The sequence below is a fragment of the Pleurodeles waltl genome, chromosome 1_2 (genome assembly GCF_031143425.1).
Source record: "Pleurodeles waltl isolate 20211129_DDA chromosome 1_2, aPleWal1.hap1.20221129, whole genome shotgun sequence".
NCBI classification, from domain to species: domain Eukaryota; kingdom Metazoa; phylum Chordata; class Amphibia; order Caudata; family Salamandridae; genus Pleurodeles; species Pleurodeles waltl.
In genome coordinates, this window is record NC_090437.1 from 337,310,829 (window position 1) to 337,324,329 (window position 13,501).

A 13,501-nucleotide genomic window follows, 5' to 3' on the forward strand; every position below is an offset into this window, starting at 1 on the left:
ATAGGTAGAATCACATCTTCTTGGCAAGTAGTCTGGTCTAGGTTCTTAGAGGAACACCAGGTACAAAATCTCTTCCATTTGAAGCTGGTGGAAGGCCGCTTAGCCTCCTTGAGGATCTCCATGCAGTCTTGTGGCAAGTTCGAGTGTCGAGGAGCCATGCCGCCAAATTCAAGGAGAGATTGGGGTGTACCATCTGCCCTCTGAATTTCATTTGTAGGTCTGGCATGCATGGCAGCTCGAGATGTGGACGCTGTGATCGGTGAAGAAGGTCCGGGAACCACCATTGCTGAGGCCACTCTTGAGCAATTGGAATCATCTTTGCTTTGGAGTGGGATAGCTTGATCAGGACTGACCGAATCAGAGAAATCGGTGGAAAGGAGTAAAGACATTTGCTTGACCAGTTGCTCCATAGGGCATTTGCCAGTGTCTCTGGATGGTAATACCTGGCGGCGCAGTTGTGGCATTTTTTTTTTTTTTCCGGCTGTGGCGAAGAGGTCGAGAGGTGTGCCCCACAACTAAAAGATACCTTGGAAAAACTTCTTTGTTCAATACCCACTCGTGATTTTCGTTGAGAGCTCTGCTGAGAGTGTCTGCTTGAACTGTCTCATTCCGGAGACCTGGGAAGGGGTTTGCTGTTACCCTCAGATTTCTGGCCAGAAGCCATTTCCAAATTGTCTGGGCTTCTAGTGACAAAGCTCTGGACCTGGTGCCCCCTTGCTTGTTCAGGTAGTACGTGGTGGTCATATGGACAGTCTGAACAAGCAAGTTGACAGTGGTGAATAATGGGTGATGGCCTTGAGCCCCAGATGAACTGCACTGAGCTGCAGGAGATTGATATATTAAGTCCTTTCTTTCTGAGACCATGAGCCTTGAATCTGGAGGTGATCCATGTGGGCTCCCCATCCGAGCAATGATGCATCCATCACGATGATTCCATCCTTTAATTCGAGGCAGAGTAATTGATAAAATGCTGTATGTGCTTAATATAAAAATAACCTGGTGTCTGCCGTAACGGAGAGGTGGATTGCCAGACCTCCCATTAGTCTGCCCGATGAGGATGGATTTGCAGCAAGGTGAAGTCTTAAAACCATGTAAATATACAAGCTTTACTGCCCAGGTTTCTTGCTGTCAGACAACTGTGAAAGTATCAACTAAACTGACCCAGAAATTATCATCACTTTTGGCCCCAAGTCTTGCAACTTTCCAAAAAGAACCGTCAGCTTCTATGCTTTGAGATGTAATGGGTTGGGGACCCCATAGGAGAAGATTCTATCACACAGGTTGGCAACTAATTCAGGAGCACACCCCACATTGTGGGTGGATCTCCCAGGTCATTTCCAAACATCTTTATCAACAGAAGGAGGTTTGTGCTGTTTGGGGGATGTGTCCGCTTTAGATAGTGTGTGGTCAGTAGCTGTCATGGGAGCAACCGATGGATCAATGTACATGAAACCTACTTCGCATTTCGCCCAACATTAAAATGAGATTTTCACGGCCTAAAATGTAGATACGAATTTCATGCATAGAAACACTCCCATGTTGTCTGGGTCCTAAACCCCCAACGTGTGGAGTGAAAGGCAAGGTGACAATTTGGCAGTGGGGACCATTTGAGAGAACGCTGGTAACTTGTAGTTGTTCGTAGTCGCTTCTTGGCTACTCTGAGCCAACCATACTTCTAAGAATGCCTCTGTGAGTAGAAATGGGATTTATGGAGCTAAGAGACAAAAGGGTAGGAAAGCAGGAGGGGCGGCTCGTATGAAACATCATTACTCCAATCAGAAAATGTATCCCTGAACTCCTAGTCCTGATTAGCTATTTCCTTTGGGGACCCGGAGGTCATGATTATATCCCTGCCTCGCAGCGTTGGGTAGGGCATAAATTCAACAAATTTGAGATGGTTTGAGGTAATATATTCCAAGCCCTTTAATGCACCTGTCAGATAAAAATGGCACTCATATTATAAATGTAATCTTTAACTTCGGATGCTTAACTAGAGAACTTCACATGTTTCTTCATTTGCAGGAAGGGTCTGCTGTTGACGTACTTCCCAGCTGGTGGTGGTGCACCAGTCATTTGCCTTGCCTCCCCAGAACAATTCAGGGGGACCATATAAATTGTGTAATCTGATAGGGACATCTAGTTGCAGATTCCTTACCTTAGAATTTCTGGAGATTTTTCTTCGAGCAATACCTTTGCGCGTCGCCAGGTGGCGTCGGTCGACTCAGTGGGTGTTGTTGGCGTCGTGATCACCGTGATGGCGTCGGGAGCAGTATATAGACGCCGCCCACGCGCAGTGACATGAGTTCTTTTTTTTTTTTCGCGCCACACGCTGATCCGAAGTGCTACCCTGGCAATTTTTTTGGGCATATTCGACCATTTTGTTCAGTTTTTCTGTGAAACTTTGGTGCATCAAGGATGTCGCAGAAGACCGGGTTCAAGCCATGTGAGGACTGTCATTGTACGATGTCGGCGACTGATACTCATCGGCTTTCTTTGGTGTCTCAAGTGCGACCACAACCCAAAGTTGTGCTCCGAGTGCCGGGCCATGCACCTGAAGGCTTTGAGGGAGCGGTCCATAAAGCTTATGACGGCCCGGCACTCGACTCCGTAGGTCCCGATCTCGCTCGAGAGGAAGGTCTCAAGATCGGTCACGGAGTCATCACCACTCGTCTTCTTCCAAATCTTCGGGTCAAGTTAAGAAGAAGAAGTCGAAGTCCCATCGCTGTCTGACTTCACCCCGTCGATCGGCCAACGCGATGCGGGAAGAACGTCCATGCACAAGGTCTCCGTCTTCGGAGCCTGCGTCTGGGTCGGCTAAGCGCTTCCCTGAGTTTCCCAGAGCCAGAGCGACCTCCACCCAACTTAGTTTTATGAGGCCACGCACCTTATATTTGGGCGGTCCAACCTTAATACGTCGCCTTTGGGCTCAAGGGGTTCAGCTGAGGGGCCTTCGGGTTCAGCACTGGCGGCTTCGGCTTTGGCCACCGAGATCACCTCTGGATCTGTGCGTGGATCCGCACCGGCGCCAGTCGCACCCCTGAGACCTTCCCCGGTCGATCATTGACGCTCCCGATGTCGGTAGTGCCCACTATCGACGGCAACCCAATTCTGATCCCCAACGACTCGGAGTCAGAGCGGCATCAGCCGACTTCAACTTCGATGGGGCCTTTTCACCCCAGGTCGGATTCGGCCCTTTTCTTATGGGTACGAATATGGAGAAGGGTTAGAGGGGGGGTCCCTGGACCCTTATGAATACCAGGATGATCCTTCTATGGACTGGGCTCAGGAATTGGGCAAAGCCAGTGGTATAGATACTTCTCCTGACGCTGGCATGCTGTTTCCTCCTACTGTGGCTATGGCGGAGGGAGTAACTTACGGTCTCGTGGTCAGTAGGGCAGCTGAGGTTCTTGGTCTCAAGCTTCCCACTGTTGAGGTCAGTTCTAATCTCTTGACGGAGGTGCTTCAGCCTGGGGCTTCTACTTCAGAGCCCCTTTTGCCGTTTAATGAAGCCCTCACCAATGTCCTTTTGGGCACCTGGTCCAAACCCAACACAGGAGCTCATGTGAATCGGACTATCGCACGCCGCCATTGGCCTGCTCTGTGCAACCCTAAATTCCTGTCCAAACACCCCACGATTGAGTCTTATCTAGGCTTCCTCTTCTTCAGGCGCATTCCCTTCCGCACCCCCTGATAGGTAATTCAAAAGACTAGAACAGTTTAGCAAGAAGTTGTTTTCTTCCTCCATTCACGCGCTGCGGTCTGTGAACACTGCATGCCTCTTGGGCTGCTATCCCCACTCTTTGTGGGATATGGTTGTGCAAGTCCTGCCCCAGATACCAGAGGAGGCCCGTGCTATCGTCTCCCAAGCTGTGAACGATGGGAGAGATGCGGCAAAGTTAACAATCCATTGTGGGCTGGACACGACCCACTCTCTGGGCAGATCGGTTTCTACGACAGCCTTACCACGCCACACCTGGTTACGTACTTCTGTTTTTTCTGGGGATGTCCAACAGTCACTCATGGACATGCCCTTTGATGGCTCCCGTCTCTTCAGAGACAAAGCGGGCTCGCCCTTGGAGAGATTCAAGGATTCCTGGGCTACAGCTCGGTCCTTCAGTCTTTTCCTCTGCCCCTTGCCCACCACAGTCTGCTTTTTGCCCCTTTTGTGGCCACAGAAGGGGCTCCTGTCGCGCACACTTTCACTGGCCACGGAATCCCATGTGGCCATGGTACAGGGAAGCAGAGGTCTGCCCAGTCCACCTCTCCCCCTTGCTGCAGCCTCCAAACCCTCCTAGTTCGTCCCCACACTCCCGTCCAGTTGGTGGCAGGATTCGCTATCACCTGCCCCATTGGGAAAACATCACCACGGACAGGTGGGTTTTGCAGATAGTTCGAAAGGGCTACTCCCTCCCTTTTGAATCTGCTCCACCACCCATGCCACCATCCTTCAATCACCTTCCAGAGGATCATTTGGTGCTTCTCCGCCAGGAAGTCTCAGCTCTCTTGGCCAAGGGAGCTATAGAAAAGGTCCCTGCACCAGAAGTAGGTTGTGGTTGTTATTCCTGTTACTTTCTGATACCTAAAAAGGACAAGGGCTTACGTCCTATCCTAGACCTTCGGGACCTAAACTACTTCCTCAAGAAGGTGAAATTCAGAATGCTTACTCTGGCTCAGGTTCTCTCTGCCTTGGACCCAGGAGACTGGATGGTAGCATTGTGCTTCCAGGACACTTATTTCCCCATCCTCTTCCTGCCTGCCCACAGATGTTACCTACGATTCGTGGTAAGTCAAGAGCTCTTTCAGTTTACCCTGCTCCCCTTCAGCCTTACCAGCGCCCCTCGGGTGTCCACGAAAGTGATGGCGGTGGTTGCAGCTCATTTGCGCTGGTTAGGGGTCTCAGTCTTCCCCTACCACCACGACCGGCTGTTGAAGGCGGACTCGCCCCAGAAAGTCGTCTCCCACTTTCAAACTACGGCGAACCTCCTGCACATGCTGGGGTTGACTATAAACATGGCGAAGTCACACCTGCCTCCCTCTCAGTCGCTCCCTTTCATCGGAGCGGTTCTGGACACAGTGCAGTTTTGGGCTTATCCTCCTGAAAAGCGAGTCCAAGACATTCAGGCTATGATTCCGATCTTTCGGCCTCGGTCTTGGGTTTCGGTCAGGCTGACTCTGAGGCTGCTGGGCCTCATGGCCTCCTGCATCCTGCTAGTGACACATGCTAGATAGTATATGCGGGCTCTGCAGTGGGACCTGAAGTTCCAGAGGGTGCAGCATCAGGGGAATCTCTCCGACCTGTTTCAGATCTCGGAGGAGACTGTGATAGACCTGCAGTGGTGGCTTTCGAATCCGCATTGGGGCCACGGCAGATCCCTCTCCCTTCCTCAACCAGATCTATCTATAGTGACAGATGCGTCACTTCTGGGTTGGGGTGGCCACATGGGAGAGGCGGAGATAAGAGGACTCTGGTCTACAGCGGAGTCTGGGCTCCATATCAACCTGCTGGAGCTCCGGGCAATCAGGCTTGCATTGAAAGCATTCCTTTCCTTTCTCAAAGGGAAAGTGGTGCAGGTGTTCACGGACAACACTACCGCCATGTGGTACTCCAACAAACAGGGTGGAGTAGGGTCCTGGACCCATTGTCAGGTGGCTCTACGCCTCTGGACATGGCTGGAACATCAGGGCATTACCCTGATGGTTCAACATCTGGCAGGCTCCCTCAATGCCAGAGCAGACTAACTCGGCTGTCGATGCGCAGCCGATCACGTATGACATCTCCATCCGGAGGTGGCACAAGGTCTCTTTCAGCAGTGGGGAGAGCCTTGGTTAGATCTGTTCGCCTCCGCAGAGAACGTGCAATGTCAGCTGTTTTGCACGTTGGAGTTTCCAAGGCGGGACTCGCTCGGAGACGCTTTTTGTCTCGAGTGGAACTCCAGCCTCCTGTCCCCCTTTCTGCCTATACCTCTTCTGCCCAGAGTTCCCAAGAAAATCAGGAACGACCGGGTCCAAGTAATCTTGGTGGCTCCGGACTGGGCACAGAGAGTATGGTATCCAGAGCTATTGAGCATGTCCATCGATCCTCTACTCCACTCGATCTTCTGTCGCAGCAACAGGGGACGGTCCTTCACCCGAACCTGTCCAACTTTCGCCTTCATGTGTGGAGATTGAGTGGCGCCAGTTGACGGCTTTTGTCCTTCCACCCGAAGTCTGCAATGTTATCTTGACAGCCAGGCGTCCATCAACCAAAACTGTATACGCCTGTTGTTGGAATAAATTTGTGGCATTGTGTACTAACAAATCTGTTGATCCCCTTTCTGTCTCTCTATCCGAGGTTGTTCTGTTCATTCTTTCTTTGGCCGAGCAGGGCTCTGCTTTGGACACCCTTAAAGAGTATTAATCTGCCATTTCGGCCTTTCTTCGGCTACCTGATCAGCCCTCACTCTTTAAATCTCCCATTGTGAGTAGATTCCTGAAAGGGCTCACCCATTTATTTCCTCCCACTCCATTTATCGTGCCTCAGTGGAACCTTAATCTTGTACTTACTTATTTGATGTGTACCCTCTTTGAGCCAATGCATAATTGTCCCTTGTGGCTCCTCACCTTCCAAATTGTCTTTCTATCACCTCTGCTTCAGGCCCTTTCCTCAAAACCTCCATACTTACCTGTGCACCCTGACAAAGTAGTGTTGCATACTAGGGCTTCCTTCCTGAGTTGGTTACATCCTTTCATGTAGGCCAGTCCACCATTCCCATGAAGAGGAGAGACTCCTCTGTCTGGACCCAAAAAGAGCGTTGGCGTTCTACCTCAATCGTACTAATGATTTCCGGATGGACGATCAACTCTTTGTTGGATATGTGGGTGTGTAAAAAGGGAAGGCGGTGCAAAAGCGTACCATCTCTCGATGGGTGCTTCTTTGTATCAAAACGTGTTACGCCTTGGCCAAGAAGCAACGCCCTGAGGGCTTGCGTGCTCATTCTACCAAAGCAACTGCTGCTTCCACTGCGTTAGCACGCAGAGTTCCTGTCCTGGATATCTGCCAGGCTGCTACCCACTGCCTGGACAGTCAGGTCCGTCTGGACGCCTATTTTGGTCGTTCAGTCCTGCAGGTCTTCCTAGCATGATCTTGGTTCGCAGCTCACCACCAAGGATGGCATTGCTTGGGTATCTATTCTAAGGTAAGGAATCTGCAACTAGAAGTCTCAATCTGATGTACAAGTTACTTACCTTTTGCAACAAAATATCTGGTAGATACACAAAACCCTTTTCATGACTGTTCCAAAGTACACGAAGACCCTTAGGAGATTTGTGGGAAGTATGGCAGTAAAACAATAATACTTCAACTCCTGCTACATCCCACAACAACTCATGCAAACCACTCTACGAGCGATAGAGTCTATAGTACTGGCCCTCCCGACTGGAATAACTGATAGGTGGTGATTTTAACACTGTCCCTGACCCCATGCCAGACACATCTGACTCTCCACAACCAGGCAGACAAATGTGTTACTCATACTTGATCTCCTGGGCAGATTCCATGGGCCTTTGTGTGCTTGACCCATCTGGAATCTCTCCATGCAGGCCTACACCCATCAATCTGCTGCTCATCGCACCAAAGCTAGAATCAAACTTCTTTGGCTCCCAGCTAGCGACCTTCTCTTGCTCAAGTCTGTCCAAATCCTGCACGGAGGCATAGTGGGTCTCGCTCCCCTCCTTTTCGAGTGGGGTACCTAACTGGGCACCCTTCGTCCAATGTGGAGGTTTAGTGTGTGGCATCTACTGGACCCAGAATGCGCCAAATTTGTGGAAGAGCAAATACAAACCACCTTCTATATCAGCAGAAACTTGGTGCCCTCAGCTGCAACACTGGGCGCCAAGTAAGCCTACCCTATCGGGTCTCCTCAAGGGCTGTGTACGCCAGAAGGAACTAACACAGTAGTTGCAAATAGCAGACTTGGAAACTCAAGTACATGCCTTTTAGAGCTGAATAGATGATTCCGACTCAAGAGAACTAGATCGCCTGCTGATGGCTACGCAGTCCAAACTGCTACAAGTTTCCCTGGAAGAGGCGAAGCGAGGTCGATAATCTGCTCCTTCAAGATTACCCTTACCCTACCTTCCGCCCTTTGTGGTACACGAGTTAGATCTGCCTTCAACGATCGATGAAGTGGTCTCCAACTGGCAAGACCCCAAGCCTCGACGGCTTCCCTGTCGAATACTTTAAATGGTATCACACCTTCCTCGTGCTCTACTTATTGGCCGTCTTTGGAGATGTGTTGTCTGGCCACCATTGTGGCTTTATGCCTGGTAGAAGCACTCAACACTGCATCCATAGGGTACAAGTCTCACTCTCCCTATCACATTGCCTGAACTACGATCTGCCTCTTACTGATCGACTTCCAAAAAGTGTTTGACTTGGTCTTGTGGTCCTTTCCAGACTCTGTGTCCTCTTCTCAGATGTGCTACTTCTCCTCAGTGACCCACAGACCTCGGGCCCTGGATGCCGTGAACTCCTTTACCTTTAAGAGATGCCATCTGGCCTGCAAGTTCATGCCCGTAAGTCTCTCCTGGTGGTGGTGGAAGGGGAGGCCGCGTTGCATCACTGGTGGCCTGATATACCCGTTTGTCGGACCTTCTTCACATGCCTGGGGATCCATATTTTGTACCTTCTGGAAGTGGCTTGGTCCCTTAACTTCCAGTCTCTCGCCGAAGCTCTGGACAGGGACTTCCGCAGGTGGAGTTGTCTGCCCTTAAGTCCACTAGGATGAATTGCAGTCTTTAAAATGCTGTTCCTCCCCCTGTTATCTATATATTTTAGCAAACTTCCAATATCTGATTCCCCGGGCAGGGTTCTGTTCATTGACCTCAAAAATAACAGCCTTTGTTTGATCGGGAGAGCACCCTTGTGTGGGTTTCCCAACCGCACCGAAATTACCATTTGATGGAGGGCTTGGTATGACTGACATCTATGGCTACTACCTTGCCACACATCTGGTCCCCTTTAAAGAGTGGTTTGCAGGAGGATGGGGCGACCCTGCTTATTGATTAGAACTACATCTAGGGTTTGAAAGGCTTTTGTACATGCTATATGGAGATCGGCTGCTGTTGGCAGCGCCCTCCTGCACTCTAGTGGCTATGTGCTGCTGAAGGGCAGCTTTACGTTTGATCGGATGGGAGCAGCGTTTGACAGACATGACCCCTCTCTGGCAGGGCATCCGGCTCTTGCAGGTGTTGAGCCTCCAAGGATTCCCCCACTGGGATCGCATAGGAATTAAGTAATTCGTGCGTGACCAATATGCTGTATCCCTTAAACCTTCTTTTTTTTTTTTTTTTTTTTTTTTTTTTTTTTCCTCCAGTTACGCCATGCCCTGTGAGAACATCTCCCGGTAGCAGCCGAAATCCATGAGTATAGTCTGTTGGAAGCTAAGCTTCTCCTTGGGTGCTTGGACAAGGGAGCCATGTCTGTTGATCATTGATGATTAATTCATCAGATGGGTTTGCACTCCTCCAACAAATATGGCTAAAATGGGTGTGTGGACTGGACGATGAAGTTTGGAGGGAAGCGTGTTTAGCCCCGAGAGAATTGGCAATTTCATCACGGTTGAGACTTATCCAAATCAACTATATCTATGCCATGCACATTTCCCCATACCAGATTTGACAGACCATGCTGCCCAAACCATGTGTGCATGATGTTGCCTAGATGCAGACTTCTTCCATATTGCCTGGGAGTGCCCAGAGTTGCAGTCATTTTGGGAGAGAGTGGGTAGTGAAAGCTCAACAATACTAGGTCATCTGGTTGATCTGAGTTCATGGGTGACCTTACTGGGCCTTCTGGAGAAGCTGGGAGAGCCACAAGCTGAAAGGATTTTTAAAGAAATGTTTTGTCTAGTGGCTAAAAGAGACATTGCCCATCACTGGTAGCAACCTACGCTCCCTTCATTGTCAATCTGGCGCAGAGAAGTAGACTGGTGTGCCCATCAGGAGAATACAATTTATGAAGCACGGGTCTGCCCCCACAAATATGATAACATATGGGGAAAATGGTGGACTCATTATGGGTTACCCAATTGAAGTAAATTTGTTTGATATGCCTGTTCAATTTTGGGATTATACTGCGGAGCTATCATTATTATGTACCAACATCTTGCCTCCAGTGGATGTTGCTTACCTTCTTAAAAATAATAAAATGTGGTTATAAAAATATAAATTTTTAAGGCCCGCAGTAAAAATTAATATGTTGTCTCATAGCTGGGACTAGTTTTTCGCCAACCTCCAGTTTCAGCCTAGTCTAGTCGCCTTTCATTTGTGCTTAATGGTCCATGGAATTACGGATCTTGGAGACACCAGACTGAATAATAAGTTTGTTACAACCTACCCAGGCAAACTCCATTCTAGGCTGGTAAATATTGTGCTACAATTTGGAGTACTTATCTGGGGCTAGTGGGAGGTAATTGAAGGAGGAGGTGATGCACACTCAGTAGTTCTTGTCTGGGGTGGCTTCGGAGCCTGACGTGAAGCCAACAGCCCTGCTCCATCCAGGTAAATAACTCCGTGTGAGTGCCTTCTACCTTGGATAATAATTATTTTGTAAATTACACGCTTAAAGTTTGGAGTGATACTCACAGAATAACTGGTTAGCTGTATTATTTTACACGAGACTATTTAGGTGCAAGGGTGTAAGAAGCATACTTTTTGGACATTTTGATGGTAAAGCTCTGACATTTTTGTCCCATTGTAATGCATTGTAGCAAACAAATGGCAAAGAATGTTTTGGGGAATTTGTGTATAGCACAGCTTGTAGCAGGACAGACTGGCAAACTTTCCATGTACATATTCAGCCTTTTTTTCAGATGCAACTGAATGATTCTAAAGCTGTCTTTTCCCAAACATGTCTTCAGTGCATTCACCTTCTAGGAGCGAGGTGAACATTCTAATTCTCCATTAGAACTCCGTCATGGTCACAGGAAGATGGTGTAGTTATATGTGGTTGAAACTGTAAAAGGGCTTTTATCCGGTATTGGCTTTGAATCATCTTTATATATCACGACAAGCTAGGAACCAGTGCAGAACTTTTTTGGTAGTGTACAGCTGTTACATTTCCAATGTTAAATATTCTGTGCAGATTATTGGTGCTTGTGTGCTCTGTTAACCTTTCCTATTGTCATTTGATAATTGGGTATTTGTGGGTAACAATAAACAAAAAATATTTCAGGATTTTATCTTGCCCAGTACCTCCTTCTGGCGTTAAGCTCAGACATTCTAGTTTTTACTGTGAACGTAAGAAGTAGTACTTGGTTTGGGATGTTTTTAGAGGGTTTGAAATATTTAATGTATTTCTGTCTCTAGATTTTTAGGCATGCAATTAGATAAAATGTTCTATTCTGCATCTACAGGTGCCAGACTTCACCATCACAGATCTGGCTTCAGAATCCGACAGCCAGGATATTTGGGACTTTGATGAAGAGTACCAGCAAGGCTTTCTTCACACTAATGGTCACGTAAACACATTACTGAGGGCTGAATAAATATTTTTCAAGCAAATCTTTTATAAGGAGTTGCCAGCAGTTTGCCATGTTGAATTGCATTTTTTGCTTTCCTGGAAGGTAATTTGATGTATAAATTTGGAGCAAAAGAAAATGCCTAGGCCATTGATATGAAAGTGCTATTTTCTAAGAAAGCTAGATTGCACCTTTCATCTAATTACTTTTGAGGATAACTTAAATGCAATATTATCCTGTTCTTATCTCGTGTGTACTTTGTCATTTACAGTGATTTATTTGTAAGTATAATTGACATTGCTTGGGCTTTTCAAAACGTTAAGGAGGTCTTAATTGTTTTGCTTGTCAATGGGACGACAACAGTCATTTATACTTTAATTTTCTCCTTTGATACTTCCAGTTTCATTAAATTACAAATTATTTTCCTTACAGTGGCATAAGTCTTCACTGTGCTTAAATTCTCTCATGTGAAACCTCTCAATAAAGTTTAAAATTTACAATATGCATTCTTTTGCTGTTTCGTATTGTAGTGTATAGTGTGGATCAGTATTTGTACATTTTAATTGTTTGGTACATCCTATAGGTACTGGACTCTTCTGCTTGGGGTAGTCAGTATCCGGAGTAAGCTTTATTACTATTTTTTGTTACCCTCGCCCGTCTTCATAGACAAAGGGAGTTTTAGCTCCGCTAATGTCTGTTGATCAAATATGAAACATTAATTTAACATTTTTAAACTGGTGCTCAAAAAGCTCTACCTCTCCCCAACTCTTCACATAAAAGTGGGCTTAACACCTCGTATGAAAAATGTGTTGCCTGATCCAATGGGTAGCATGACTAATATATTTGGGACATCAACCAGACACAGGGTGCAGTTAGATGGAGTTGTTGGCATGGGAGTAAGGCGCTCATTAAAAAAATGAGACGGGCAAGACCATCTCTTCTGTGAAAGGTTTTGTGCTGGGCAGCAGTAAAATCTTTGGAAATATGTTGCCAGTGTGCGTGTTAGAGGGTGACGGGTTTCGGCACCACCTGTTGCAGTGAGAAGGTGGATTGAATAATAAACCAAATCTATAGATTGATCATAAAATGTATGTTCTCTGTATGATGAGTTTAATGCAACAGGGGCAATTTATAGCACAGTACTGGTTGATTGGTTTTCCCCCACCTGCTTAAATCAAAGGACTACTAAAGACTTGCGCTAAATGTGCTGATAGTATCTCAAATTGCGTGCACTGTATTGTGAGCCAAAGTGCATGCATATAATTATGAAGTCTGTTTCGAAAGCAGCACAATATCTGATTCCTAGAAAGGGGAGGATTATGGTGCCTTCAAATATACACGAGGGGCTAAGGCCACACCCATAAAATGTATGCTAATAACCAACAAACACCACTGGATTTTTTTTTTCTTCAAAAAACTTGCTAGGAGAGCCCAAGCCTTGGCAGAGAAGACTGTTAAGATCCCTCGAGGCCATACCGGGCTAGAGGACCACTCCACAATAGATAATTGCTTATCACTCCAGCATCTAATTGAAAATAATTGTGCAAATTGAAAAATAAGTAATTGTGCAAATTGCAATTGTCAAATCTCGTGTCAATTTCTGCTTGCAATTTAGGCAGTGGCTGAAACTCAAATATCAGGGGTCTCAAAAAACCTGCTACGGATGTTAAAGAAATTGCATACATACATATAGAATAAATTTCAAACGGAGAAAGGACAAGGCTTAAGTTCCAAATAAACACAAGGACAGCCTTTAATCAAGGTTGTTTCTGATTGATACAACTGCCTGTGGATTCCTTACCTTATGAATTCTTCCAATGCACCAGCATTCAATGGAAAATTTTCTTCCCAGCTCTCCACATCGACGTCACAATTGCACTGCTCCACACGCGACTCTGTCAGACGTCACCCTGGCAATAAGAGGTCCTCGCCGCCATGATGACGTCAGTTCCTTTTTTTCCATGACTTCAAAGCGAACGGTTTTCTCTTTGCTTTCGAGAAGC

At 47.2% G+C, this 13,501-nt stretch overlaps 1 protein-coding gene across 1 annotated transcript in view; it reads left to right on the forward strand.

The window, feature by feature from the left end:
• The window catches only part of LOC138300262 (perilipin-2-like), a 101,081-nt gene extending 89,077 nt beyond the window's left edge, over positions 1-12,004 (forward strand). The window contains exon 9 of the mRNA XM_069239426.1: positions 11,394-12,004. Coding sequence (XP_069095527.1) covers positions 11,394-11,525 — 132 coding nt within the window. The 3' untranslated portion in view covers positions 11,526-12,004. The remainder of the gene's footprint in view (positions 1-11,393) is intronic.
• Positions 12,005-13,501: the final 1,497 nt, after the last annotated feature.